Source organism: Neurospora crassa, linkage group IV, assembly GCF_000182925.2.
Source record: "Neurospora crassa OR74A linkage group IV, whole genome shotgun sequence".
Lineage (NCBI taxonomy): Eukaryota > Fungi > Ascomycota > Sordariomycetes > Sordariales > Sordariaceae > Neurospora > Neurospora crassa.
Window position 1 is genome coordinate 2,098,471 of NC_026504.1, and position 27,966 is coordinate 2,126,436.

Genomic DNA, 27,966 nt, shown 5'->3' on the forward strand with positions numbered 1-27,966 from the left:
ATGCCTCCATGGGGTGCTGCTTCTGCTTCCCTTGAATCTCTTTGATCCAACTTCATATTCTCAAGCAACACCAAACATAGTTATTCGAAGTTCCCTTTCTGGGGCCCATCTTCACAAGGGCTGACAGTAGCTACTGTGTCTCTCGTGCTTAACCCTACGCCTGGTTACCTACAATAACTTCATACAACAAATCAACACTCCCGTCACCAAATAATTCCCCATTCGAAGTCCATACTCTACCTTGACCTTACACTGCTTCAATTTCCCTCCATACGTGACCAAAACTCTCACCTCGACTGTCTCTTGAACCGCTGAACTTCGGTTCACACAACAAGCACAGAACATAAACAACACCAGGACCGTTCGTCGGACAGGTCTCATTGATGTCGGCTGACCTCCGTACTGCCCTTAACTGTCTTCGACACCCATCGAGATTTATGCCCGTCTCGAGAAGTCAACTCTCGAGAGTCCATACGGGTGATAGCATACAAAATATATTATCAGCCGTGTAAGCAAAGTGCGTGTTCAGTCTTCTTCATGTCTTTTGCACTAAATGCTGTTCCTGCTTGGATGCATGGTATAGGCACTTTCCCTGATGATAGCGTCTTAGAAGGACGTCTCTTTGGGCATCTTTATACCTTCCTTGACCATTTTCATGTCTTTCTGTGATATGCCAGTCTCCTTGTAAAGAACACGCTGACTTACACCTCAGGTACTTGGAAGGCACAACTGCCCATCATGGAGACGGTCACTACAAGTAATAGTTCGATTGTTACTAGTGATTCAACTACAATCAGCAATACTGCTGCTACCTCAAGCTCTGCGCCAGCAGTCACCGTCGTCGAGCTTAAGCGCTATTCCCTAGTGCCTCCAAAGTGGCAAGAATTCGTCCGTGCTGCCGGCATGTCGGAGTGTAGGGAGGTCTCACTCTCCCTAGCCCATGCCTTTGCTGCCGACGACTACGCCCAGTATCTTGTCAACACAGAGGATTCCGAGGACGAGAAGACTGCCGTCGGCTCAGGTGGAGGAGACAGCAGAGGTGTGATGTCCAGCGGCACCATCATGACCCCAGAGGCCAAGTGGAAGCTGCATGTAGATATCATGACGTATGCTGTCGCGATGCATTGCCTCAATGGGCTGGTGACGACAATTGGTCCAGAGTATGATAGCGTTGCGCTTTGGTAAGTGGTCCTTTTTTTTTTTTTTTTTTTTTTTTCCTTTCCCTTCCTCTTGAGTCGAGACTGCTTGCATGAGTACCTCTAACTTCGAAATGTTGATGCGGCGTAACTGTTCACATGAGGGATGATCGAAATCAGTACATTACAGAAAGCAAAGTCATGGCTGACACATACACACTGACTCCTTGCCGTGCGTGCCAAACCCTCGAACTCCGCGAGGTGCGGGCTTCGACCTTCGACCTTCGACCGGACAAAGGTAAATAAGATAAGGTAAGAGGTTTTCGAGATGTCACAAAGAAGGTTCTCGAAGCCGGCCTTATGCGAGAATGTCGCGGGTTTTCGCAGCTGCACGGTAACTGTGAGATCTCAGTGTGTATCCAAATATTGCAGGCTACCACCTGGTCACGATCTTGATAGCTGGTGGGTGCTGTTTCGCAGCGGAGCCTGGAGGCTCTACTATCAGTTGTCTATCGAGGGCAGGAAGCGTTACTTCGACGAGGTGGTCCCTCTCCTGCATGACACCAAGGCGCAAGTCCTGGGCGAGAGGGATCATGATGCCTGGTACTTGGTTTACTTGGGCACGAAGCCGAGCTCCCAGGGGAGAGGGTATGCGGGGAAGTTGTTGAAGGATGTGATGCAGCGGGTAAGTCTTTCACCGTCTCAGTTCGGATTATTATCAAAAGGGGTAAGAAAAAAAAAAAAAAAAACCAAAGCAAAAAGCTGACATAACCGCTTATGCTTTTAGGCCGACGCCGAAAACAGACCCATGTATCTCGAATCCAGCTCACTCGCCAACAACTCCTACTACCAGAAGTTCGGCTTCGAGACCAAGAGGGACATCTTCCTGAAGCGTGGACGGGACCCCGTCCGTTTGTCCATTATGGTCCGCGAGCCCAATGCCTCTGGCATGACTCCCAGTAGCACCCGCAAGGATCCTGTTGCTGAAGGCTCTAACGTTGGCACGCTCTTCGCTGCTGCTGCTGCTCCTTTGACGACGACGACGACGACCACTAGCAATACTCTTTTGGGATCTACTAGGGCCAAGTTTCCTACTGTCGGCTCCCACCATCATCATGGCCTTCTTGCACATGGGCATTACCATGTTGGTCTTGGAGTTGGCGGTAAGAAGTTGATGTAAGTTGGTGGTGATATACGTAGTAGTGTTTTTATGGAGGATGACGCAGACACGACTTAGATTGGACACTCGTGTTTTTATTCACGTTTGACCTCGGACCATGAGTCTCACTATTGGGTCTCTGACTTGTGTTTACCGGTTGCAAGGGTGGGATATGTTGATATCCGGTTTCATTTTATACTCGAGATGTAATAGCTGTCAATTGCACGCCTTCATGATACACACTCGTTTCATAGCTCAGCCGTCCGGCCTACTAGAATGTTAGCTCTACGATGCAACAAGTCATCAGACGCCCTTCTCTACCTCAAAATTGACTCGGGTATATTCTCTTCATCTTAACAGACGCAGAATCGCAAAACCAAACATGAAAACTAAAAAAAAGAAACCATCCATTCCGGTCCATTCTTGTGAAACGTTAAGCCTTGAGGCGCCGTTCGTTTCCTCGTCCAGATAGGTGGACCGAAAAAAAGAAAAAAAAGAAAAGAAAAAACATGATCCTCTTCAACACTTTTTCCTGAGCCTTTCTCATCCCTTCCTCCTCCGGTGGTATTTCAAGCATGGCTTGCCAGTACCGCTTGCTCTGCCTCCCCCATTCCCAACCACACACGTTAAACTCACCTAAAGCCGAGCTCTCTGAACTAATAATCCAGAATGGCCCACGTCTCATCATCCTGCGTAGTGTAAATAATACCCTGCCCCAGCAACTCATCCGCCGCATTTGTGATATCTCTAACCGACATTCTTGTGCCCTGCGCAATCACATGCAAATTGACACCCTCCGTCCCGCCAGGCGAGTTATTGATGAAATTGCACATGATCTGCGCGTTCCTTGAGCACGTCGCCAATCTCGCCTGCATCGCACTGTTTCCTCCACCGGGGCCAGCGCCGCCCATAGCAACATCGCCGCCTCCTGCTCCGTATCCCTGATCCACAAACATGTTGTCCCCTCCGCCACCTTCTTGTTTGGCACCACCACCACTACCAGGAGCTCCCTTGGTAAAGAACAGATGCACATACGTCGCCTCAAGCAGGTGGTAGTTGACCTCGTTGAAATCCTCAATCTGGCGTATGAAGTTGGCGCTTACGTGTTTCTTGCCGCCGAGAGACTTGAGACGGCCCCACACGCGCACGAAGGCGTCGGGCGCGATCGTGCCGGCACCGCTGCCACCGTCCTCGCCGCCTTGCGCTTCCGAATCGACCCACTTCTTGACGTCGATGGCTCCCGTGCCGTCATCAATCCGGTACGTGATGTTAGTCGGTTGCGGCTTGACCGAGCGCACTTGGCCCACAATGGTCACTTGGGTTACTGGGTGGCCGTCGATGGCAAGCTCGGCGCCGGGGAAGGTCTCTTCCCAATCGAGAAGCTGTTTTATGGTTACGGGGCGGAGGGACTCGTCGGCGTACTGTTGTTGGACGAGAGACAGGTTGTCAGTACCTGATTTGGGTGCTGAGGCGAAGGAAGGAAGGGGTAAAGGTAAACTGGGATAACAGAGGACTTACCTTGGAGCCACCGGCTTGACTACCACCTTGTTGGGATCCGGACATGAAGCCACCGCCATCGCCACCACCATATCCGCCGTAGCCCGCTGTCAAGGTCACACACAGTTAGCTGACTAGACATTTGCGGAGCCTAGGAGAAGAACTAAGGAACTCGGTAAAGAATTACTTACCCATGAGTCTAGTGTTACTGTCTCCTTGGCTATCTAATGAATAGATTCGATTAACTTTCCGTCTTCTCGCAAAAGATCCAGTCGTAGGCAATGAGTGTGATGGACGAGCTGGTGTCAAATGGTGGATTGCGGGGTGAAAGATTGATGCTGGGAGACGCGTTTAGACGCGCCTAGAGGCAGCAAGCACTAAAGGCGGACCCCACTGTCCCACTGCCAGGTGTTCTGCGTAAGAGACGGGAGCAGGCAGCACAATAAAGGAGGGTTAGGGTTCAACATCTGTGAATGACGTATACATAGTACAGTACCCGCCTCTCAGCTGCAAACCAACATCCCTTGCTTAAGGTTCAGCTGGGTTTTAGGGACTACTACTATGTATACACAGTGACATGAAGCTGCCACGCCATTAGAAAAGTACTGAGTGGTGTGGAGACTTGTTCTAGTGAGATGAATACCATATAGTCAACCTTCCTTCTGGTTAAACCCAATGTCTCGAACAGCAACATCCCAAAGCGCCACCCTCGTCACCGAAGACGAGGAAGAAAACGGGACTTACACCAATGACAGAGGGGTCACAAGATGCTCATGCTGTGTGAATCCTTCATCACTGCTTGAGCCCATCGATCTTTCCGATAGGCACGACACCAGTCTCCTCGATGAAAACGAAAACACCTTCTGTCTCTGGCCGCTTTTCGGTCCTATATTGTTCGAAAATGAGAGTAGCGACTGTAGAGATCATTGCGCGAACGAGAGAAGTACGTCCATGTCTTTTGGATCTGGTTCCGTTACATAGAACGACACCTAGAACACTGAAACTTGTTGACTGATGCTATTGCTAAACAGCGTTCCTATCGTTCCTTCGCTTGTCCATCTACATGGCTATCGTTTCCGTCGCCATAGTGCTCTCGTTCCACCTTCGCAAGGCAGCTAGCGACTTGGAGTTGCGGATGGCGAAGCCGTTGGGGATCATTTTCTGGGGGCTTTCTGTCTCTTGCCTTGGTGTAGGAGTGGCCAATTATATCCGTACGTCATGGTTGATTTGGAGTATCCTATCTCAACACCCGCTTTAAAGAATCCTCAAAACCCAACGCTGACATGAGCGGGCTGTTATGCACCAGAAACCGTGAACAAGTATAGCCGTAGGGCAGCAATTGTACAGACAGGTTGGAGAACACAAATTGTAAGCATACTGACTCTTCATCTTCCCACTTGTCATGACTAACCAATTGTATGCAATGCATAGATTATGGGGATTATTGCCCTTTCCATATTCGGGGCATGTATTACGCTTCTAGTTGTTAACAAGTATGGAGAGCAGGCTGATGAGTAGTGACTGAGGACGATATCATCCACGGAACTTGGTTTCGACATGTTGCGACAAATGTTAGATGTCAGTAGAGGCAAAAGATTGTCGACGATATGCATCGCACTTGTACTAGAACAGCGAATAAGTCAGTGCCTGGGACCATCGACATGCCATAGTGAAGATGATGTCAGCATCAACCCACAATATCCATAGACGCCATAATCTTACATCGCCATAACCACCCCCCCCCCCCCATTGCCCCTCTAACCTCGTCACCGGGTGCAAAACAAATTATCCACCCCTCCCTTCCGAACCCCTTTAGCCAAGATATTCTCTTCATCCTCCTCCCCCTCACCGTTCTCACCCAACTGACTCTTCCCCTTCTCCAACTTCCCACACCCCACCGCTCTCCTGAACTCATCCACATATTCCCCTGCCCCCCTATCCACCTCCGCTAAACTCGTCGCCCTTCCCTCCCAATCCAGTAACGGCATATCACCAAAGGGCACAAGATTGCCCCCGGCGGGTAAGCTGTCCAGTAGCGAACCGGGGGAGAGGCTGATTTCATCTTTTTGTTTCCCTAGCTCATTCCGACTGCCGCTATCGCTCCCACTACCAGCATCGCTGCTGCGGTACTCCTCCGGCCCTCGGTAGAGCTCATTATGTACGGTCGCCAGGTTCCTCGCTGTTTGGGGACTGGGGTACAAGGTGAAGTAGCCGCGGGCGCGCGCGAGACGGAGGGCGTGTTCGAGCCAGGAGGGGTAGTGTTTGCTAATTTGTTTTTGGGTGAAAAAATTCAAGGCAGGGTTGGTAGTGCTAGCACGTTGTTGCTGTTGGTGAAGGAACTCGAGTGATTTGGACACGAGTTTGTGAAGTTCCGTCCACTTTTGGCCGCTGTAGAGGACGGCGTTGCTGCCGGGAGCTTGCCAGAGAAATGGGGTGTTGTTGTCGGTGGGGGTTTTCTTTTGTTGTTGGGCGGCAGTAGCTTTCTTGGACGCAGCGGGCGGGCTGAAAGGTTTGAGGGCATCGCCTGGGTGGGTTGAGGGAAGCTCTAGACTGATACCAAGAAGGCGAGAGTCCCATTGTTGCATGGTAGCGGGGACGGAGTAGCTGTATTCAAGGAGTGCGTACTTTATGTCTTTGAGAAATGCTGTCAACATCCGGGGGGCTTTCTAAAGCAATCGATAAACAAATTAGGGGTACGGCGGCTTACAATGATAGAATCGAGGGGATAACTCGATATTCGGAGAGAGAACTAAGACGTGGGAATGCTGGTCTGCGGGCCAGAAAGACTCGAGGAATCGCACTGAGCTCTCTTCTTCCGTCAAGCTCTTACGCGGGATACGGTGGCGAAGAGTCAGTTGACGAACGTGAGTCGGATTATACGCTCGGGAAGGCGGCCACTGGAACTTCTGCAGAAACTGAGTCGTAGCGACGTCAATATCGTGAGAAAGCTCAATGGTCAAGTGTGGAATAGCACAAGCCGTGAAATCCGCGGCCGACAGAGATTTCAGCAGCCGAGTTAGGCTTCCCGAGGTGCCGGTTGAGGCGTAGACCATGATCTCGACATTGACTTTGTTCCAGGCTATGTTCGTTGACGTTAGCCATAGTCATCTTGAACAATCAACGTGCTATCGTCTCCTCACCTGCTAGAGAAGCACTATCCAGCTTCGTCATCCAAGCAAGGTGTTTTTGTGCGCCCTTAGGTAGTTCGATCAGAGGGAATCCTTCCTCAGATGCCTGGGCTCTTGCAGCGGGAAGGAAATACTCCTCTTCTTCGCCCGAAGCATCTACAAGCACAGCTTGTGGGTGCATGTACGTTTGGACGTGGTCTAGCAGCCGCCGCAGGTCAGATGTATACAGCCAAGGACATTTGTGGAAGCGGTTCTATTTACGGAAGGCACGAGATACACCCTTAGAAAGGCGTGTCTTGGTTGACTCGGTCGATTTATCCAGACGGGCGTCTACAGCTGGGTTAGCGACACGAGTCATGGTTTTCCATTCTCTATTACAAACAGAGCTCTATCATACCGTGAAATATGATCTGGCAGGACTGATCGATGCCGTTGATAGCCTGCAGCTGCTCCATATCGATATCACTTCGGCTCATGAGGGCAAAATGCACGTAGCTCCGCAACTCGGTCCCCATCTGACAAGCCATTGGTAGCAACTTAGCAGCGCTCTTAAGGCTGGATGTCGCAAACAGTATGTTTTTATTCGTAGGGGACGTTCCCTGTGTCTCGTATATTGCTTGTAGCGACACAGCGAGATTAGGAAACGTGATCGGGCCATTGTAGCCAACATCTGGCACAGGCCTTGGGTCAACTTCAGGAATAGGCTTTGGCTTCTGCTTGGCGGTCTCAGGCTTTGTCGGTGGTTTCCAAGGACGATTGGGGTTTAACTTGGGAATGCTCGGTGCGTTCGACGGGTGTTGAGCGGAAGCGGGACGATAGACGGGGTGTCGGTGGTCTCGGATGGGGTTATCTGTAGGTATGTTGTGTATGAAAAGGTAGACGAAGATGGCGACGGTCAAGGCTATGGCGAGACGCTTCAGCGTCTTCCGTGGGGGAATCCGAGCCGCATTCCATTGCGAGGATCGGATCGGGGGAATCTTGGTCCGCTTGTGATCGTCGTCTTTCTTTCCAAGCTCCTCGTTCGTCATGAACAAATTAGCCATGGTGGGTTAAAGTCCAAAGACAGGCCGGATCGCGGAGAAGCGGGTGGCTGGCTTCGAAGTGGTTTGGGCGTGACCAGAAGATGGCGCGTTTTGCATAGGCAGCGACGGAGGTTGGCGCCCCAAGTTTGCAATCTTGAACTTATTGCTGACACCTCTCGCGCCTGATGTTTTGGAACAGTGATTACGAGGTCATTCGCGTAGGTCTTGCAGTTGTGCCGCGCAGAGATAATGGTGAAAAAGGAAAGCTGGGCGATTGTCTTTGTGTCTCAGTTTCGACTCGATTGACCTTGGGAGTCCACTGCTGTGTTTCAGATCCCTATAGACCCTCACACTACAGTTGGCTCAACAGACGATTTCGGTAGCTCGGGGATGGAAGCGAATTGCCCATCTGCTTCCGAACTGATGTCATCCGAGAAAGCTTCCGGACGGGACCGGGAGCTTCAAAGTTGGGTTCAAAGATTGATCCCGCAATAACGATAGGTACCTATGGCCCAAGGGTCAGGCGCATAGAACGGCGCAGCTGCGCCTGTCGATCTCATCCCCACTTGCCAAGATAAGCTTGGGGTTCAAGCACTCCCCTGCAGTTGGGGAAGCTCCACTTGGATAGCTGGAGATCGGGACGGGACCCCTGTCTGCTGCGGAAGGGAATCAGCGGGTGGGACTGATGGTTCATCTGTCGAAGGGTGGGGCACGAACAGTTTCCATCGCAATTGGAGAAAAAGCGCTGGATTTTTTTTTTCTGCACGTTTTCCTCCATTAGTTTACTAGTGTACGAAGTGTACACACTGCCATCACAGCTTTCTTTGCTTGCTTCCCACGTCGCCGATTACACATCATCTTTAACCATCCCAATCTTTCCAGTCCTCCAACAATTGTCTTTTCACATTTCGGTGTTACAAGATGGGCAAGTCCCGCAAAAACAGAGTCCGGCCCAATCGCGCCGACCCTATCGCGAAGCCTGTGAAGCCCCCATCGGACCCCGAGCTCGCTGCCTTGCGCGAAAGCCGCATTCTCCCCGTCGTCAAGGACCTACAGAGCCCCGATATCAAGTCTCGCACAGCCGCTGCTGGTGCCATCGCAAACATCGTCCAGGATACCAAGTGCAGAAAGCTTCTGCTCCGTGAACAGATCGTACCCATCGTGCTTACCGAGACCCTTACCGACAACAGCATCGATAGCCGCGCCGCCGGCTGGGAGATTCTCAAGGTTCTCGTCCAGGAGGAGGAGAGCGACTTCTGCGTTCACCTCTACAGACTCGACATCTTAACCGCCATCGAACATGCCGCCAAGGCCCTTAACGAAACGCTTGCCTCAACCGAGCCGCCCTTTGCGAAACTCACCAAAGGCCAGCAGCGCATCGTATGGGACATGAGCCATTCCCTCCTCGTCCTTCTTAGCTCCCTCGCCCTTGCTCGCGATGAGATTCTTGAGGCTATTGTCGCCAACCAGAACGTCGTTCGCTTCCTCTTCCGCATCGTCGCCACCGAGGCCGTTCCCCAAGCCGCCTTCGAGGAGACTCTCTCCTGCCTCATGACGCTTTCCGAAGACAATCTACCACTCGGCCAAGCCATCACCGACGACCAAGAGACCCGATGCTACGACAAACTCCTTGAGCTTGTCGCTGCTGGCGGTCCCCGCTCCGTGTTCGTTTGCGGAGTCCTTCACAATGTGTTTGCGTCGCTTCAGTGGTTGGATCACAGCCCAGGCAAGGATGGTGCTTGCGACGCCATGCTTGTTCCAACCTTATCCAAGGCCTTAGAACTGCCTCCTCCGAGCAACAAGGCCAATGGCCAGGCCGATAGCTGGGCTCAAATGATGCAGGTTGCTCTTGAGATTGTGGCCTCGATTGGAACAGACCTGCAGACCGCACTGGAAAAGGGTAACCGCCCTCAGCCTGGTAGTGCTTCCAAGGACGAAGAGTGGAATGGGTTCGAAGAAGCCGAGAAGGACGACGACGCTATGGACGTTGACGAGGGCTCTGGTGACGATAAGGACGAGGAGGACGACGAAGAGGATGAGGAGGAGGAGGGCGATGAGGAAGAGGGCGATTCAGATGATGCAGAGTTCGATGAAGCCGACCTAGAGAAGGTTACCGGCATGGATTCCGAAGACGACAACGAAGACGACCTCGACGATCTACCCACACTTCGCGAACTTATAAACAAGGCGATTCCTCAGCTTATCCGGCTGACCAATATTGCTGTGGATGATGACAATAGCATGGCTATTCAGGGCCACGCCATCAGCGCGCTCAACAATATTGCTTGGACTATTTCATGTATCGACTTCTCTGACGGTGAAAACGCCAACATCTGGAAAGCATGGGCACCCGCCGGAAAGAGAATCTGGCAGCGGACCATCTCCCCGATCCTCGAAGCCGATAGCGCCGACCTGCAGCTTGCCACTCAAGTGACCAGCCTCGCGTGGGCTGTGGCCCGCAGTCTAAACGGCACCACCCCCCTCAGCAGAAACGAGCACCGCAAGTTCATGTCTCTTTACCAAGTGTCCAAGGCGCAACAACAATCCACTATCACCTCTGATGCAGACGACAAGAATAAGGAGCAACAAACTCAGGAGGATCCCTTCCAAGGCCTTGGCGTTAAGTGCATTGGCGTTCTCGGCGCTCTGGCTCGCGACCCCGCCCCTATCGATATTAACCGCGAAGTTGGTGTCTTCCTGATGACTCTTCTCGGTAGTGCTGGAGAGTTTGGAGTCCCCCCGGCGGACATAATTCAGGCACTAAATGAAGTGTTCGACATTTATGGCGATGAGGAATACACGTGCGATGCCGAAGTATTCTGGAAGGACGGCTTCTTCAGCCACCTCCAGGAGCTCCAGCCCAAGTTGAAGGCAGTTGCCAAGGGCATCAACAAGAGGGCCTTTGAGGAGTTGAGGATAAAGGCCGATGAGGCACTGATAAACCTGGGAAGGTTTGTGCAGTACAAGAAGAAGCACGCGCCCAAGGTGAAGGAGGCGATGCAGTAAATCTTCGAAATTCTTATCATGGAAAAAGTGTCGGAATCTTCGTCATTGAATCTACCAACATACCATGTAGACTCAAAACAGGGCATGCACAACCTACAAGTTACAAAAGAGCTGAAACATTCACAAAGAGGGGGACGAGGACGAGCATTCATACAAAGAAAAGATAACAGGAGGGAAGGGAGATACCCGACGTACCGTCAAACTTGTCAGCTGATGCTGGAATAGAAAATATGAGAGGGGTGTAAAGCTAGGAATAGAGAGACGAGTCAATATCGATAACACAACTTACGCTCATCGCATGTACGGGACAACAAACCAATCTTTGAGCGGGAACCTCGACTATCAGATGTTGTAGCTGCCAAGATACCTGAAAATGCTGATGCCTCCTTGAAGGCTTTGGTCAGGTTCAGGTAAGGACTTGTGATATATCTCTTCAATTTCTCGGACTTACATGATTCTCTGATGTGTATATGTATAAGCACCTTGTCCCATAAAACAGCGACCAAGTCGCGACCCAAAGCTTTGCGTGTAAACACCCCCATTCCTCTAAACCCAAGAAAAATGGCTTCCTTCGATTCGTTGTAAGCTCCGCTACTGCATCGTTGATGAACACATCTTGCAATTGCCGTAGTTGAATATTGCTGCGCATGCTCATATGAAAGAGCATTGCAGGTTCTTCTTGCTCAGCCAATAGGCTTCAACTTCTTTTTCTTTTTCTTATCCGAATCCCCAGACTTGCCCTTTTGAAACGCGCGCCAACTATCGATGCGCTGGTCTCTCGTCTTTTCCCAGTCCTCTTCGTGCTGCCTCTTGCGCTTGCGCTGCTCAGCCTCCTCGTCAGCTTTCCGCTGCTCGCGGCCTTCCTCCTGCATCTGCGCCTTGAGCTGTCTGCGTCGTCGCTGCTCGTTCTCGATCAGCACAAACTTGGTCTTTTCCTGCCACTTCTTTTCAAACTCGGCCGTCTTGAGCTCAGGGCTGTCGACCGTCCATTTGTTCTCGCGGATCAGCAGCATGCGCGCGTCCGCGATAGCTTCGTCTAGGTTCTTGCGGTGCTTCTCCTCCATTAGCTCCGTTTGCGCCTTCTTCAGTCTATCGAACGCCTCAGGCGCCAAGGGGTTTTTGGTCTTGTCGGGATGGATCAGCAGGGACTTTTTGCGGTAAGCAATCTTGATGTCGGATTCGGTCACGCCGGGCTTGAGGCCGAGGACTGAGTAGGCGTCGAGCCGGAAGGCTTTCAAGATACGGTCGATCTCGGCATCCTGTCGGAATTTAGATTGTCAGCAACTACTGAGTTGGGGATGTAAATGTTGGTATAGTTGGGCGTGGTTGTTGTCTGGCTTGCCTTCTCCCACTCCTTGGCTTCAGATTCCAGCACTTCAAGCGCATCCCGAGTGTCGGCAGGAGTTTCGTCTTTGACGTCTTTAACGTCCTTCACGTCCTTAGTGTCTGTCGCCATATTGTCGCCGGAATGGAGGGTCAATCTGGATGCTTGTTTGATCAATTACAAAGGGTTGATGGATAAGTAAGTTCGGTCTACCAAACGGAACGCAACTCCGGGGAAGTTTAGGGAAGTTCAGTAGTTGCGACTTGCGACACCTCCAGGAGCGCGGAAAGCACAGCTAACGCACGCCAGCGCTGCCAAGGCAAACCCACGGGCATGCAATGGGTGTACTTGATAAGCTGATAATGGATAAATGTCACATTGGCCCCACTAAAAAGTCGACCATCCAAAATTTACGGGTGACGGGCAGGCATTGATGGCTACAGTAGACAAGAGACCCCAAGACCCCATCATCATCACCAACCTAAACTCCAACCCACCCCGTCCGTCTTTGCATCTTCAATTAGCGATTCGTGCTGCAATTGGCAGCAACACAACCCTCGCTCACCATGCCTAGACGCGCAGCGTCCCCCACACCGTCCGAGAACGAGGTTGACATCGCGGGTGCTTTGTTCAACAACGACAGCGACTTCGAAGACAACAGCAGCAAGCACCACACCAAGAAGGGAGCTGTTACGAACAGCGGGCTTGACCTCGATTTCAACGATCTTCTCGGTAACGGCGATGATGGACTACCTAGCTTTAATGGCGAGGGCGATGATGACGAAGCCTTTATCGCTTCGCTCACACGGAGCTCGCAGAGAAAGTCCTCCAACATTCAGGGCAAATCAGTCAAGAAGGGTGGAGGTTTCCAGGCAATGGGTGCGTAGTCTTCCGTCCCATGGCATAAGTTGATGATGCTTGGGGCAGCTGCTGATACTCTCCTAGGTCTAAACGCCCATCTCCTCCGAGCGATTACCAGAAAAGGCTTCTCCGTCCCGACCCCCATTCAGCGCAAAGCGATCCCCCTGATTTTAGAAAGAAAAGATGTGGTCGGCATGGCCAGAACCGGTTCCGGAAAGACTGCAGCTTTCGTTATCCCCATGATTGAGAGGTTGAAGGGGCACAGTCCACGTGTTGGCTCGAGGGCGCTCATCATGTCTCCCTCGCGTGAACTTGCGTTGCAGACCCTCAAGGTCGTCAAGGAACTCGGCAGAGGTACCGATCTAAAGACCGTATTGCTCGTCGGTGGTGACAGCCTAGAAGAACAGTTTGGTATGATGGCGTCGAATCCCGATATTATCATCGCCACACCCGGTCGTTTCCTCCATCTCAAGGTTGAAATGAACCTCTCTTTGGCCTCCATCAAATACGTTGTCTTCGATGAAGCTGATCGCCTCTTCGAAATGGGTTTCGCTACTGAGTTGACCGAAATTCTTCACGCCCTCCCTCCTTCCAGACAGACGCTTCTTTTCTCTGCGACGCTCCCATCGTCCTTGGTCGAATTCGCCAGAGCCGGTCTTCAAGAGCCAAGCCTTGTCAGGTTGGATGCCGAAACCAAGGTGTCACCCGACCTCGAGAGTGCTTTCTTCGCAGTAAAGGGAGGTGAGAAGGAGGGTGCCCTTCTCCATCTTCTCCACGACGTCATCAAGGTCCCGCTGGGTCCGCCCGAGGGCACAAAGGAAGAGAGTGACGAATTGCAGGCGAGGAAAAGGAAACGCGAGTACAGGCCCAATCCTAAGGAGAAGCCGACGGAATACTCGACCATCATCTTCACAGCAACGAAACATCACGTCGAGTACATTGCGAACCTGTTGAAACTCGCAGGCTTTGCCGTGTCCTACGTTTACGGTTCGCTTGACCAGACGGCCCGTTTGATCCAAGTTGACAACTTCCGTCGGGGAAGAACACATATTCTCGTGGTTACCGATGTCGCCGCCCGTGGTATTGATATGCCTGCTCTCGCCAACGTCATCAACTACGATTTCCCATCTCAGCCCAAGATCTTTGTCCATCGTGTTGGTCGTACAGCTCGTGCGGGTCAGCGTGGTTGGGCCTATGGTTTGGTCCGTCAGTCAGACGTACCATATCTACTTGATCTACAGCTCTTCCTGGGAAGGAAACTTATTATCGGCCACGATCAGAAGAACCCTTCCTTCGCGGCAGACGTCGTAGTTGGAACACTAAAGAGAGATGGAGTGGATGTTAACATTGAGTGGGTTGAGAAGGCGCTCAAGGAGAGTGCCGATCTCAAGGCGCTGAAGGGTGTTGCCGCAAAGGCCGAGAAGCTCTACATGAAGACGAGGAATTCTGCGTCGAGCCAGAGCGCAAAGAGAGCCCGCGAAGTTACGCAGTCCAGGGGCTGGACACAGCTCCATCCTTTGTTTGGAGAAGAAGCCGCTGAAGCCCAGGCAGCTCGCGATGATCTTCTCAGCAGGATAAACCGCTTCAAGCCCCAGGAAACCATCTTTGAACTTGGCCCTAAGGGCAAGTCTAGCCGCAATAAGGCCGCGGAAGTTGTACGAAACATGCGTTCCAGATTCAAGGAGCGCAAGACTACCAACGACGAGGATGATGAGGACGTGGACATGGAAGATGCCGAGGGTAAACCTGACGGCGAGGAGACCAATGCGTTCGAAGACTTTGAGGATGAGGAAGAGGAGGGAGAGGCGGAAGAGGCAGAAGAGGCGGAAGCCAAGGAAGACCCATACGCCGACGACTCGGATTCGGAGATGGAGGTTACAGTATCCAGCAGCATGCATACGAAGAAGAAGGGTGGCCCGGTCAACTTCCAAGACCCCGAGATCTTCATGTCCTACACGCCTCGCACCACTAGCCTTGCGGAGGAGAAGGCTTACGGTGTTCACTCGGGCGGCTACAGCGGCAACAGCTTCGTCGAGGCCGCTCGCGACGCTACCATGGACCTGACCAACGACGAGAGTGCCAAGAACTTCGGTCTGCCCACGAAATCCAAGATGCGTTGGGACAAGCGTCACAGCAAGTACGTGGCGGTCGCCAACGATGAGGACGGCTCCAAGGGCGCCAAGATGATTCGTGGCGAGTCCGGTGTCAAGATTGCCGCCTCGTTCAAGAGCGGCCGCTTCGACCGGTGGCGCAAGGATAACCGTCTCGGCAAGTTGCCCACGATTGGCGAGACGGAGAAGTCGCAGCTCATCCGCAACTTCGGAGCCCAACCTGGCCAACCGCGGTACAAGCACAAGATGGAGAAGGCGCCCAAGGATGCGGACAAGTTCAGAGACGATTACCACGTCCGCAAGAAGCGTGTTGCTGAAGCCAAGGAGAAGAGAATCGGCAAGTACAAGGATGGTGAGGGTAGCAAGAGGGAGCTCAAGACTGCCACGGATATCCGCAAGGCAAGAGCGGTCGCGGAGAAGAAGCGCGAGAAGAATGCTAGGCCGGCGAAGAGGCAGAAGAGGTGAAGCGGTTGTTGAATTAATACCAAGGGGCGGTTTGTTTCAGAAGCGGCAAGTAGCTCTAGTTTACCCAAATCAAGACACAGCCAACAGCCCAACTGAAGACCAAATTGGTGCCTTCCAACGCAGTCACATGGTCCTACACCGGATAGAGGCCGCGGAAAACGAATGGTTGTTGGTCATTAGCCATGTTTGTGATATAGTCGTGTAAGGTACCGGCAGACGGTACGTCTATCCACGTGCAATGGCTGCAGCCCAAAGCCGGTGTTGGGTATCGGCTTGATTTTGAAGGATACACTGTCTATTGGCTTTCCATTTCGCGCGACTATCTTTGGTATGAGCACTCATTGATACATTGGCTGGTGTGTTGCTTGTGGCCCGTACCTCGTAGATGTTTTGAGAATCCTGACCCCCTCCCCAACAGGTATGTACTATCAAAGAAGTGGGTGAACAAGGCCTCTGCCCAACCACACCACGACCATCAAAGACGAAATGTGAAAAGCCAAGGAAAACAAGCTTTTGCCCAGCTCGATTCATTGACGATGGAACATCCCCGTCTGGTTTCACAGAACGGGAAGTGTGGCAGACCTAAGCGTTTGACACGCAGGTGGAAATCTCATGGCATTCCATGGCAGTTGCTTGGCTCAAAAGCTTGAATGAATTTTTCATTGACAAGATTTGTAGTATGAATACGTTCGGTGCCTTGTAACACTATGTTGTAAGAAAAGCGGTGGCCGGAAGCCGGTGATGGTCTATGCTGGCCAACTCAAAACTTGTGTGTCTTGTCGCCACTCAAACATATCGAGATCCTGAAGGTCACAGGTGTAGTGTACTACTAACAAGTTGTTTCTTTTTCTGATTTGTTCTGAAATTTGAAGTTTGGTGTTTGGGATGGAATGAATTCCAGCGCGGGTATCGACGTCATACAAGGGGGTCTTGGCGTAGAGAGGCCTAGACTAACTTTTTTCCGGTACCTGCCGAACGGGTACTGTTAACCCTGCAAATAACGACATGAGTATAACGATATCCTAGCCATAACGACCAATCCCCCTGGAACCGGCTGTATCGTCAATTGAAGGGTTAACAGTACACTGGGAAGCATCAACTTGCACTTTTATGCATGTGAGGGATGCCACCAGCCTGGCCAGCAGTTGGTAATGAAGGTCATGAAGGCAAAACGTAGAAGATTTGAAGAAATATGAAATTGGGACGCCATGTCGTTTTCGCAAGACGATGTTTCAAGCGTGTGGAGGTGTGCACGATAACTTTGATATCGGTGTGATGAGCCGGTAATTTACGTACGATTGAATAGACGACATTCTGCATTGCAACTGGACCTGGCGTGCCTGCAGGTGGATAGGCTCCTCTTTTTACGTTTCGCGCCTAAGAAATACCCAATTACATTTTCCATACTTACCATTTCGCATGCGCACGATTACGTGTTATGGTTAGCTAGTCAGGATCGTCAGCCAGTCTTGCTCCATTCATGATGCGCTGGAGATGGAGTCAGTCTTGCCGCCGTGGAGAATATTCGGCTAGAGCAAGGTACGATTGTCTAATGCAGAGAGGAGGAGGCGGCCTCCCTTCCTTTGCAAGTTTGGGTGTTCGAGTATGAACGAAGAAGAACCACCAACAATGTGGTGTAGAGGTAGAGGTACGTAGGTACTAGTTGGTAGGGTAGGGTCTTCCTTCTTTGAAAGGGATAGGATAGTAACGCTGAAATTGGGTTATGGGAAAGCTCACATGATGAGGTACTACCTACGTGTACCATCAGTTTAACTGAACCCCAGCCCTTGTCATTCACTCGTTCGTTGCCATCGTCCATATGTGCCGGCCATTCTGCCATTCCAGGTTCCATCAATCGAGAGTTTGTTCTCCCTTTGACCATAGTTTTTCGCTTCCTAGACAAAATCTTGGACCAATCCTCCTCCCTTCTTTCAAAAGACCATTGCGCCTCTCCTCTATTGCGCATACATTGCCCATCCCTCGACGATTGTCAACGGGTGATCGGATCGCCAACGTCTCATTTTGTTAAAAGCGTTTAATTTCGGCGCTTTCCTAACTCGTCAGGGAAAGTCACATTCGTCAACTCGATCCTACAACTCTTCCTCCTAAACAACATTCCGCTTGTTAACGTTTTCAACATCATCGCCGAGACTTGCTCCTGGAGAGCGCATTGGCAGAGCAAAGACAAAGAATTACCCAGCAACGAGGGCTCAGCAATCTCGCATTTCGATTGGCATCTCTCCCACATTCTGATTTCGAACTGACCCGAGACCCGAACACATCACCGAAGAAAATAACGGCATTCCTTTCTACGGGCGCGACATCGAGTGGACGACACGACTATAAGGCCCTTAAGGCGGTCTGGCTAGGGGCGAAACGCGAGTGCAAGTTGAGAAGAAATCAAGCAATCGAGTAATCATGGCTTGTAAGTATCTTGCATATGCCCAATTACATCAACACCCACCAATACCCAAATGCCGAACCTTCATGCCCTCCATGCTGTGCCCAATACAAAATTGGCCGCCCTGCGCATGCGCAAATAGTCGCCTCTCCTGCCTAGCGGGGCTGTGTACTCTCACTCTTTGCTCCAACGTTACCACTGAACTCCCAGCATGCACTTTCGTGGCCAGCTTAACAAAGATATATCATTCTTGGTTCGCGAGTGTGGGATCACAAAATCTATGGATACAGGCCCCGATTGAGCCAGCAAGCATTCTACGCTATGAAATGAAACAATTCTAACGCAATGTCTTATCACCTAGTCAACAATTACAGGGTGAGACAGGAGGCGCATCGCGTGAGCCGCGACAGCAACTCGATCATGAACCCTTGGCGAAACAAGAGAAGCTCAACATGGGATGTGCCCGAGTCACAACGCTACTCTCAGCCGCCGATGGCGCACGAAGGACTTGATGATGCACTGCCCATCAAACACTCAGTAACGGCACCATCACGAACATCAAACGGCTACGACAGTGCAAATGGGGAGCCCTCCTACAACCCCAAGAACATCGAGATGCAGGACATGGAGCCCGCCAGCCAGATGACTGGGCTCACAGGGGACACAAATGTGGAATCGGCACAGGCTTCTGCGGGTTCCGCACATCAACGTGACGGCAGCCTTGGTCTTGTGCGCAAGAGGACAGTAGGCGTCAATGATTCGCGGACCGAACTGAACGGCGCAGGACAAAAGGTGGCCGAGGAGGAAAAGAAGAAGAAGCAGAGGACTTTCTTCAAGCACCTCCAACCCAAGGAGCCGTTCACCGTGGGGAATCAAATTCGACGCACACTTTTGAACTCGTGGCTCAACGTTCTACTCGTCGCGGCGCCGATAGGTATCGCGATCAACTATGTCGAGGCGGTACCCCGCGTTGCGGTCTTCGTTGTCAATTTCATTGCCATCATTCCTCTTGCGGCAATGCTGGGTTTTGCGACGGAGGAAATTGCATTGAGAACGGGCGAAGTAATGGGCGGACTTTTGAATGCCAGTTTTGGGTAAGTATCAGCTTCATGGGTTAGGGCGGTAGAGAACAGTGCTAACACTCCCACCACAGTAATGCTGTTGAGTTGATTGTGGCGGTTATTGCTTTGACGCACGACGAGATCGTCGTCGTACAGACTTCGCTCATTGGCAGTATCCTGTCCAACCTTCTTCTGGTCATGGGAATGTGCTTCTTCTGCGGTGGTCTCAACAGACAGGAACAGTATTTCAACACGACCGTTGCCCAAACAGCGGCGAGTTTGCTTGCGCTTGCCGTCGCCAGTGTCATTGTACCCACGGTCTTTGATATGGCTGCGGATACCCCGCCCGAAAAGGTGGCGCAGATTTCACGCGGCGTCTCCATCATTCTGCTTTTCGTTTACGGTGGTTATCTTTTGTTCCAGCTAAAGACCCACTCCTCCGTCTTCGCCGAAGAGAGTCAGAAGGTCGCAGCCAAGCCTTTCAACTTCCGAGGCGGCCATGATCTCAAGGACGGTGCCATTGCCCAGGGCTTGGTAGGCCCTGCTGGTATGGTAGGAGGCCACGCGGTTCCTACGCAGGACAACAACGAGAACATCCGCCACCACCTGGACACCGCGCCCCATCAGGAGGAGGAGGACGAGGAGGAGGAGGGCGAGGAACCGCAGCTGCACTTCATTGTCGCCGTTGCCACCCTGGTCATCTGTACCGTGATCATCGCGTTTTGCGCCGAGTACATGGTTGACGGCATCAGTGCCATTACCGACGGAGACAAGGTCAGCAAAGAATTCGTTGGCCTGATTCTGCTGCCCATCGTCGGAAATGCCGCCGAGCACGCCACTGCTGTTACGGTGGCCATCAAGGACAAGATGGATCTGGCCATTGGTGTGGCCGTTGGTTCCAGCATGCAGGTCGCCTTGTTCGTCATCCCTCTGCTCGTTATTATCGGCTGGGGAATGGGCATCGAGGACATGTCGCTCAGCTTCGACACGTTTCAGGTGGCGGTCATGTTTGTTTCGGTGCTGCTGGTTAACTACCTCATTGCAGACGGAAAGAGCCACTGGCTCGAGGGAATGCTGCTTATCTGTCTGTATCTCATCGTGGCTGTCTGCGCTTGGTGTAAGTTTGGCGATAACTCCCCAACCTCTCTGGCGCTCTTTGATGCTAACGTGTTCTTCTCTACAGTTTACCCGAATGGCCCCTAGTAAATCTAAACCACAGCCCAAAACAACTTGATGAAGATGGAAACGATGCCCGATTTCGATTAGATACATATTATACGTTTGAGAAGAATGACACGTTATTCCAGTTGGCACGTCGTCTTTTTTTCTCGCTTATTATGACACAACATTCCTTAGCTAGCACGCACCAGATTTCTATTACAAAGAGCAAGCAGGCAGCCCAATCACACCATCCTACACAACGTACATATTTTAGAATAGATATCGTCAATTTTCATGATGGGTAATTAGGCCACACTAATAGACTGATGAGCATCCATCCATCAGAAGGCAGGGAATGGGAAAGGAGAAATACTCCATCGAATGGGATAGACAATAAGGAACATCGTAGGAAAAACGGAGAGACGAGAATCGAACATGGAGGGAATAGCATGAACGAAGATACGTTGTCATTTTCATTGGAAGATATAAACCCCTGATCAATGACAAACTTTCAGCAATTGAGAAACATTCCCTCGTGGCGCAATTGGCTAGCGCGTCAGACTGTTAATCTGGAGGCTGTAAGTTCGATCCTTACCGAGGGAGGTTGAAACATCTTTTTTGCGTCATCTTTTTTTTTTGTCTGCGAGCGACATGGATTTTGGTGATGCGATGCAGTGCGGATGGGGTAGGACGTACTTGACCGTGCTGCACCTCATCGAGATTCCTTTTTCTCTTTGGACAGTTTGCTCAGTCCTGCTACCTATCCTGAAACGGAAGGATAGTTACATATGTTGGCAATTTAGTGCGAGTCCACGACAAAGATACCTGCGAATTGGTGTTGCGGACTGGAGTTATACGGAAGCTTTACATACCTTCATGCAGGCGGGTCTCTATGGTGAAAGAAGCAGTGACCACCAAGGGATGCGAATTCGTCGTTAGTCCTCGATAGCGATCATCCTAGCCAGAAATAGTTGCGACTTTCAAGATGTTGTGCGACCTGACTGACAGCAAGCAAGATACAGTATCTCACGAAAGTGGAGTATCACCCATCATACTTGAATGCTCGCTATCCAAGCTCTCCAAGGTAGTGACTACCTGGGATGGCATCAAAGCACCTTTACAATATATAGCGATACTTCCACTTAGTATACTTGAAACCATGTTCCACTGTCTGTCATGATTTATTCGATCTCCATACATGATTTTACATCTTCTCAAGTACCATCCATGACCATCAAACTACTCAAACCCATCTTATTCCACCTTCCCCCCTTTCACACCCCTCTTGCCACCTCCCACGCTCTCCTTCAGTGCTCACTAGCACCTGCATCTCCGCCAGCACCACCACCAATGTTTCCGGCACCACCAGCATCAGAACTACTACCAGCAGCTCCCGCTCCCGAAGCTCCTGCCGCTGCCGCTGCCGCCGCCGCTTGAGCAGCTGCAGCTGCAGCTGACGCACCTCCCCCAAAGCCCAAACCAATCCTACTACCCATAACCCCTTCCTGCACGCTCGCTCTCCTCATCATCGTCGAGTGCGAGGGGTGGCCCGCAGACGCAGCCGACGCAGCCGACAACAAGCTCGGACTTCCCACTCGTACAGGACTGATTCCCAGCCCAGTCCCGCTACCTACCAGCTGCAAGTCACTAAGATTGCTCAGGCCGGTGCCGCCTATTGCTGCTAGCACGCCCGGAGGAAGGCCGAGGCTGGGGATGTTCGTATCGGGAACCGTGTGACCCGTGCTGGTAGTATTTTGACCGGCGCCGAGGTGAGGAGTAGCGAAGGCGAGGGTTGAGTCCTTCGTCGCTGTGGTCGACGGGATCTTCACGGGCGCAAGGCCGGGCGTGGTGTTGGGTGCGGGCGGGTGCGCTTCGCGCTCGAGCAATTCGCGGTAAAAGGCCTCGAGGGCGGAGCGGTCGCGGCAGAAGGATTCGAGCTCGTCTTTGATAACCTCAGGGTCTTGGATGACGGGCGTTACGGGGACGGTGACGGTGGATCGGTTGAGGGGTTGGCCTGTGGTGCCGAATCCGTTGGTTGATGGGGGGCCGCTGGCCAGGGGCCCGATGAGGTGCGGCCGAAGCGCGGGGGAGAGGAAGGCTGTTGTGGGTTTGACGAGCGGGGAGGAGACTGCGTTTGGCTGGTCTGGGTGAGCGTTTGGTCCGTAGAGACCAGGCGTTGAGATGCGGCCTGGACCGGGACCGAGTCCGAGGTTGTCGCCCCCGGCACCGGATCCGCCTCCCTTCTGCTGCATTTCCTTCTCACGCTGGGCCGCCGTGCGGTTGCTATAGAGACGGTTGGCTAAGATCAGGATGTCGCCTTCGTCGGTGATTTCAGCAATGAGAGTACCGGAGCGGTGGATGAACTGCGTGTATTTAAAGTCCGGCTTGCCCCATGAGTACGACACGTCGACGGTATAGGGGAAGCTGGACGCTGGCTCCATGTCGAGAACAAAGTCAAACTTTCTCAGGAGAGCCCTCTGATAGAAGTGCCGCCCTGGCTGTGCTTGCGGAGTAAACGAATTGGGATCAAAGTAGGTGATGGGCTGTTGGTTTGGTGGCTGGACAGCCAGCTTGATCATGTACGGTCGGCGGAACGGGTTAATTTCCGTTATATCACAAGCTTCGTTGATAGGAACCTCAACGAGCCGGAGCCCGTACAAGGCTGCCTCGCGAGCCCATGCCTCAATAGCATCTTCGATCAACTTGGCTGTTACGTTCATCCAGTCGATCCGGATATGGTAACAATTGTCGGGGTTGTGAAGTCTGTCGTAATGCAAATCGACCACCTCGGGCCGGTAAGAGCGTTTTCGATGGTCAACATCGTATTTCATGACCTTACTCAGAACCACCCTGGGCTTCTTGCCACCCGCCATCATAGCTGCCGTTGGGGTAACCGTTCCAGAGGTGGGAGAGCTGTCTTCGTGGATAGATGTTGGTCTTGACATCGACACATTGGACCTTGGTGAATCCCGTACTTCCGAATGCGGTGTTGATGGGACAGACACTGGAACCCGCCTTGTGTTAAACCAGCCTGGAGGGTTGGGTTTCGCATAGTCGCTGCTGATCTGGTAGAAGTACTGGCCATCTCTGAAAGGATGTCGCCTCTCAACGTGCACGAAGAGTCCACCGCCATCCTTCCTCCCATCTTTGCTTTCATCCTTCGACTTATCATCTGAAGTGACCATGAGACGGTTACCAAGCTCTTCGGCTTCCTCTCTGTCCTCCAAGTCTTCGAAGTTCTCCAGGAGCCAAGTGGTCATGTCAGAGCCGATGAAGCAGTTGTAATGGAGGCGCAAATGCCAGCGCCGGTTTTGCATTCGAATGCCTCCATTTTCCACGGGCTGCTGGATAGCCTCTGCCAATGCTGCCAGGCTGAAGTTCTTCTTCGAAAATTGCTCTCTGCTCGTGACCAGCTGACCCTTCCTGTGCCCGCCTTCCAGGCCCTCCAACAACGGAAGCGTTTCCAGCTCGGCCGCAATAACTACGGATGGATCTTCTGTTTTGTAAACGATATCAAGGGGATTCATGTCCTTTTTGCGACGCGATGCTTGAAAGCTCCGTTCGCTCGCCGGGATATACCTGTGCTTCTGCCACATCTGCGCAAGCTTCCGAATGCCTTCGATGCGAATCTCTTCTTCACTGTCCCCGTACTGCGTCTTGGGGAAAAACGAGTGTCTGGCTGTCATTGGTATCAGGACGAACCTAGCGCGCCAAAACCTCAAATGTTCGGACAACTCGTCATTATGCCCTGCAACAAAGGCATCGACGTAATTCCAGTTCCGATCAGGCGTTGGGGCCACCATGTCATAAGAACGGGTTTTGTAACCGTGGTCAAGTAGAGTTCGTATCGCCGGTTTGTACAAGTAACGGTCATTGTACAGTCCCGCCGAGGCGATCGGCTTCCGGACAAAGATATTAACTTCAATTTCGGTGCCATTCACACACGACAGTTGGTGGATCGTGTTGCCGACCGACATGAAGATGCTTGTACCATCCTCTGCTGTGTGGTCGCGGGAGAATATGTCGGTAACCTTGAGTTGCTTCTGGCCAAAGGCTTTGGCAACAGCTGGGCCTACAACGACCTGGAATCCTTGGCAGAATCTGAGACTGATCATCTCGCGCAGCATCTCGTCGCGTGACTTGGGTTCCTCGGCCAGCTCATCATCAGCATTTTGCGAGACATTATACGGTTGACGGTGGTACTCTGACTCGAACTGTGCCTTGGTAGGGAAGTACTCTGTGGTTAGTGGAACGGCAGCGGGGGAGCACAAAGACTTCCATTTCATCACCCGCGTCTCGTTTGGCCTAGGAAACACATGTTGCCAACGACTGTACAACGTGGCAATATCGACCTTGTTGCTATCAGGGTTCGACGGGTTGACCAACGTCAGCCAAGGTGACAGCGCGGTTGTCGGCGATAAAGTTGACGGTAATTCCGGTACCGCTCCGGCCAAAAGCTTGTTATTATAAACCTTCTTCGCATCCTCAGCTCTGATTGCATCTGAATAGAAGAGATCGCGATTATCAGGAACGTAATCGGCCCGTAGTGTTGAGGCAAGCATCGAGCCTGATAGCATGTTGGCTGCAGGGTCAGTAGGAATCTGTTGCGACTTGATTGGCATCGGCCGGCTTGGAGTACCCTCAAAGTACTGATGGCTGGGCGCGAATGAGCCTGGTGTAGCGCCCCAAGGGGAGAAAACGGGAGTTCCACTCGCGAACATCTGGGGCGACATTGACCGGTTGATTGCTGCTTTGGCTGGAGTTGCAACAGTGCCCGCGTTCATCAAAGCCCTTGAAGATGCCAATGATCTATCAGCATTCACACTTTCAATGCTAAGTTCTGCCGTCGCAGCTTTGGGTGCGGCAATGCGAAAACCGGAGCTGCCAAGGCTGATCTGCTTCATGAACTTTGGAACTTTTGGAGTGATTGTTGGTGAACGCTTGGAGTTGAGTTTGTCGAAGTCGACCGTCTTACGGTTACGCGATTCAGGTTTGTCGGCATTGAAGCGCTGACTGGATCTATGCCCAGTCATAGTCATTTGTGAGGCACTCGTAGACGGCCTACGCTCAGTGTATGACGTCCCGAGAAGACTCGCGTCATCAGCATGATGTCGCCTGACGGAATCATCGTACTCCCGAATATGACTCGGAGGCGCCAATGTGTGGCGAAATGACGGCTGGCGCGCTCTCGAGTCGTCGTAGTCCTGCAATTGCTTCCAGAGTGACTTCTCCCCCAACTTTGCGTGCTTATCCGGGGCGAATTTCTGGAAACCGTACACGTGATCAAAGAGTGTTTCTGGGATGCGCAAGTTTTGTATGAAGACGTTGCCATCTTGATCGATAAACGGTTTCGGTACGTTGTTTGCCTGTAATGCCTTATGAGGAAAATAAGGATCCAGATGCAACGGCTTGGTTTCAATCTCATTGGTTTCCATGACGCTGCGCATTTGCAAGTCATACATGCGACATCTTATCAAGAAGTCGTCCCCTGACCGTGTTTTTGAAACATCAGAGACCGACAAAGCAATGCCATGGTATGACAGGGCTTCCTCGGACTCGCCTGTCCAGTAAGAAACATGTAGCCATTGCGGCAAAGCATAATTCCATTCATCTTGAGCCAAGCCAGAGCCAGCATAATCACCATGAAGAGTGATGTCGGTGCCTCTGCTTGGGGAATATGACCCCGCCATGCTGTTAAAGCTCCCAATCGTCGGCGCTGTTTGTTTAGGAGTACTGGAAAGACTCGGCGCTGTTTTTGCCTTGTGATGATGTGTCGGTTCTGTCGAGTACTCAGGGTTGCGATACCGAAACAGGGGCACGGAGTGGAGAGGAGCCTTGGGTATGCATATAAGATCAATACCAATCCCATTTCCAACCAAGGCTTCGGTGGTACGGCGCAGTGCGTCGTACTCGACTTCGAAAATCCCCGGACTAGGGCTTATGACGACAACAGAAATGCCGGTTCGCATCAAATCACGATCTATGTAATCGTGCGCAAACAGCGAGGTTGCCATGTTGATCGCCTCTAGGAAATTGCCATAGATGGCTCGTGACGCCTCAGCCGTTATCCTGTTCAAGGCTGCTTGCTGGTCGGCTGGGTCATCTGAAGAAGAAAAGGAGTGCATAGCCTTCTGATGGAAGGTGCTAATATCCCTTCGAAAGTAGTTAAACTCGCGCTTCAACTGGTAGAGGATCTTGGTCCACTCGCCGCTGCCCATTTCGCTCACAACAACGCGGTAGAAGTCCTTGTAAGGGCGACGATCGCCAGACGACTGGACACCAGTGTAGTAGTCATTTTGGACGTCCGGGTTGCCCAACTCGGTGGATATGCCTGTGTCATACTCAACTCGAGCAAAGAGAACAATACTGACAAGGTGCCTGACTTTAAGTGACGCCCATTTCTTGAACAGAGCTGGCAAAAAACCGTTCACAACCTTGTTGAACATGATCTCACCAGAGCCATCTGAATCAAAGTCCCACATTTCGCGCGCCATTTGGATGAAAAGCACGTATCGAGCAGACTCGCTTCGGAAGATGGGTTTTGTATTGTGGCCAAAGAATGCGGATGGCACCTTACGGCCCTCAACATAGACAGCGGTAACCTGAGCCTTGAGAGTGCCCATGAACAGAACCATTTGGCCCTTGTAGACAGTCTTCTCTGAAAGCTCACGAACAGCCAACTGCCACATGTCGGAGCGCGACATGTACTGGTCTCTAAAGCAAAGCTCGACATGCGAGGCCTCGATGGCTGGGTTATGATGATCAATCTATGTAGTTTAGTAGGAATCCTACGCGGCTACAAGTGAGGAGTGGGGGCGTACTGGGGTCAGGGTAACCTGCGAACCCTTCCTCATGCCGAAGACATCAGCAATGTGCTTTGCGACGTAGACTTCAACACTCGGGTAGCGGGCTTTGAGTTCCTTGGGCATGTCCTTGACGACAAAGATGTAACGCTGTTGACTTTCTGCAGCCTCTTTTGTGCGGTCCGGTGGAGGCTGTTTATGATGGTGATGATGATGGTGGTGGTGATGGTGATGAGAACCTTGCGCTTGCTTCTCCGCATCAGGTCGGAAGACGTCGATAGCCATGAGGCTGCCTGGGGTTGCCTCATCACCTATGAGATCAAGATTAAGCAAGACTTCATCGCGAGCAAAGGACTCGTTGACGGTAACGGTCCACCTCCTCTCGAAACGTGAACGTCTTGAGGATGAAGAGGGCCGGTCACGGATGGTCGAGTTACTAGAGACAGTGTCCGGGGACCGGGGCATATCCGGGATGCGCTCCAGGCTGTTTCTGCTGAACTGCCGGAGGTGCGACGACCAGTTGGGGGGCCTGACATGTCCCGGCACCCCCGAAGAGAAATTGCGCGACGCCATCAATGCCGTCTGACAGTAATCATCGGCTTGGTTCCATGCGTTGATGTCAGATGCTCAGGTGGAATGATTAGGAGGTCGATAACACGCCCTATTCCTAGCTCGCTGTCGGTGGTTGCGATCTCGAGGCCACCATGCCTACGAGACACATTCGAGAGGATCAAGAAAGAATATGTAAGACGGATATTGCCGAAAGTGTACGAAGTTTATTTCATCGTCTACATACATGCAGTGATTGGCACGATGTCGCCTTCAAAGACG

At 51.9% G+C, this 27,966-nt stretch overlaps 9 protein-coding genes and 2 non-coding genes across 12 annotated transcripts; 6 read left to right on the top strand and 5 right to left on the bottom strand.

Annotated features, from left to right (window-relative positions):
• The first annotated feature begins 69 nt into the window (after window positions 1-69).
• On the top strand, window positions 70-2,535 carry NCU07718 (hypothetical protein). The gene is made up of 4 exons (XM_956875.3): window positions 70-517; window positions 724-1,181; window positions 1,569-1,821; window positions 1,924-2,535. The coding sequence occupies exons 2-4, from the start codon at window positions 739-741 to the stop codon at window positions 2,314-2,316; spliced, it is 1,089 nt and encodes a 362-aa protein (XP_961968.3). The 5' UTR covers window positions 70-517; window positions 724-738; the 3' UTR covers window positions 2,317-2,535.
• Window positions 2,536-2,605: 70 nt separating this feature from the next.
• On the bottom strand, window positions 2,606-4,115 carry rpa-2 (replication protein A-2). The gene is made up of 3 exons (XM_956874.2): window positions 3,984-4,115; window positions 3,814-3,899; window positions 2,606-3,716 (listed from the first exon to the last, which is right to left on the bottom strand). Exons 1-3 carry the CDS (start codon window positions 3,985-3,987, stop codon window positions 2,952-2,954), a joined length of 855 nt encoding a protein of 284 aa, XP_961967.1. The 5' UTR covers window positions 3,988-4,115; the 3' UTR covers window positions 2,606-2,951.
• A 227-nt stretch (window positions 4,116-4,342) lies between these two features.
• Window positions 4,343-5,513, top strand: NCU07716 (hypothetical protein). Its single transcript, XM_011395967.1, has 4 exons — window positions 4,343-4,735; window positions 4,824-5,003; window positions 5,099-5,160; window positions 5,224-5,513. The coding sequence occupies exons 1-4, from the start codon at window positions 4,468-4,470 to the stop codon at window positions 5,308-5,310; spliced, it is 597 nt and encodes a 198-aa protein (XP_011394269.1). The 5' UTR covers window positions 4,343-4,467; the 3' UTR covers window positions 5,311-5,513.
• Window positions 5,514-5,535: 22 nt separating this feature from the next.
• NCU07715 (hypothetical protein) lies at window positions 5,536-8,432 on the bottom strand. The gene is made up of 5 exons (XM_957208.3): window positions 7,318-8,432; window positions 7,182-7,250; window positions 6,933-7,118; window positions 6,500-6,871; window positions 5,536-6,424 (listed from the first exon to the last, which is right to left on the bottom strand). Exons 1-5 carry the CDS (start codon window positions 7,961-7,963, stop codon window positions 5,559-5,561), a joined length of 2,139 nt encoding a protein of 712 aa, XP_962301.3. The 5' UTR covers window positions 7,964-8,432; the 3' UTR covers window positions 5,536-5,558.
• Window positions 8,433-8,706: 274 nt separating this feature from the next.
• NCU07714 (hypothetical protein) lies at window positions 8,707-11,287 on the top strand. Its single transcript, XM_957207.2, has one exon. It carries the CDS (start codon window positions 8,864-8,866, stop codon window positions 10,946-10,948), a length of 2,085 nt encoding a protein of 694 aa, XP_962300.1. The 5' UTR covers window positions 8,707-8,863; the 3' UTR covers window positions 10,949-11,287.
• Window positions 8,761-12,542, bottom strand: NCU07713. 2 transcript variants are annotated; one of them, XM_011395965.1, is made up of 4 exons: window positions 12,291-12,542; window positions 11,400-12,207; window positions 11,265-11,334; window positions 8,761-11,195 (listed from the first exon to the last, which is right to left on the bottom strand). In XM_011395965.1, the coding sequence occupies exons 1-2, from the start codon at window positions 12,402-12,404 to the stop codon at window positions 11,632-11,634; spliced, it is 690 nt and encodes a 229-aa protein (XP_011394267.1). In that variant the 5' UTR covers window positions 12,405-12,542; the 3' UTR covers window positions 8,761-11,195; window positions 11,265-11,334; window positions 11,400-11,631. The 2 variants fall into 2 exon arrangements, with proteins under 2 accessions (XP_011394267.1, XP_011394268.1); XM_011395966.1 differs by having other exon boundaries at window positions 11,075-11,195; window positions 11,265-12,207.
• A 182-nt stretch (window positions 12,543-12,724) lies between these two features.
• On the top strand, window positions 12,725-15,885 carry NCU07712 (ATP-dependent RNA helicase dbp-10). Its single transcript, XM_957205.2, has 2 exons — window positions 12,725-13,151; window positions 13,218-15,885. Exons 1-2 carry the CDS (start codon window positions 12,839-12,841, stop codon window positions 15,707-15,709), a joined length of 2,805 nt encoding a protein of 934 aa, XP_962298.1. The 5' UTR covers window positions 12,725-12,838; the 3' UTR covers window positions 15,710-15,885.
• On the bottom strand, window positions 15,708-16,619 carry NCU14093. The gene is made up of 2 exons (XR_897884.1): window positions 16,088-16,619; window positions 15,708-16,028 (listed from the first exon to the last, which is right to left on the bottom strand). It is a non-coding gene; the product is annotated as a ncrg156 (non-coding RNA).
• Window positions 16,620-17,418: 799 nt separating this feature from the next.
• Window positions 17,419-20,847, top strand: NCU07711 (vacuolar calcium ion transporter/H(+) exchanger). Its single transcript, XM_957204.3, has 4 exons — window positions 17,419-18,134; window positions 18,472-19,204; window positions 19,264-20,288; window positions 20,355-20,847. Exons 1-4 carry the CDS (start codon window positions 18,128-18,130, stop codon window positions 20,372-20,374), a joined length of 1,785 nt encoding a protein of 594 aa, XP_962297.3. The 5' UTR covers window positions 17,419-18,127; the 3' UTR covers window positions 20,375-20,847.
• Window positions 20,848-20,861: 14 nt separating this feature from the next.
• On the top strand, window positions 20,862-20,935 carry NCU15158. The gene has a single exon. It is a non-coding gene; the product is annotated as a tRNA-Asn (tRNA).
• A 547-nt stretch (window positions 20,936-21,482) lies between these two features.
• On the bottom strand, window positions 21,483-27,954 carry NCU07710 (vacuolar membrane-associated protein iml-1). Its single transcript, XM_957203.3, has 2 exons — window positions 27,154-27,954; window positions 21,483-27,099 (listed from the first exon to the last, which is right to left on the bottom strand). The coding sequence occupies exons 1-2, from the start codon at window positions 27,706-27,708 to the stop codon at window positions 21,640-21,642; spliced, it is 6,015 nt and encodes a 2,004-aa protein (XP_962296.3). The 5' UTR covers window positions 27,709-27,954; the 3' UTR covers window positions 21,483-21,639.
• Between the last annotated feature and the right edge of the window lie 12 nt (window positions 27,955-27,966).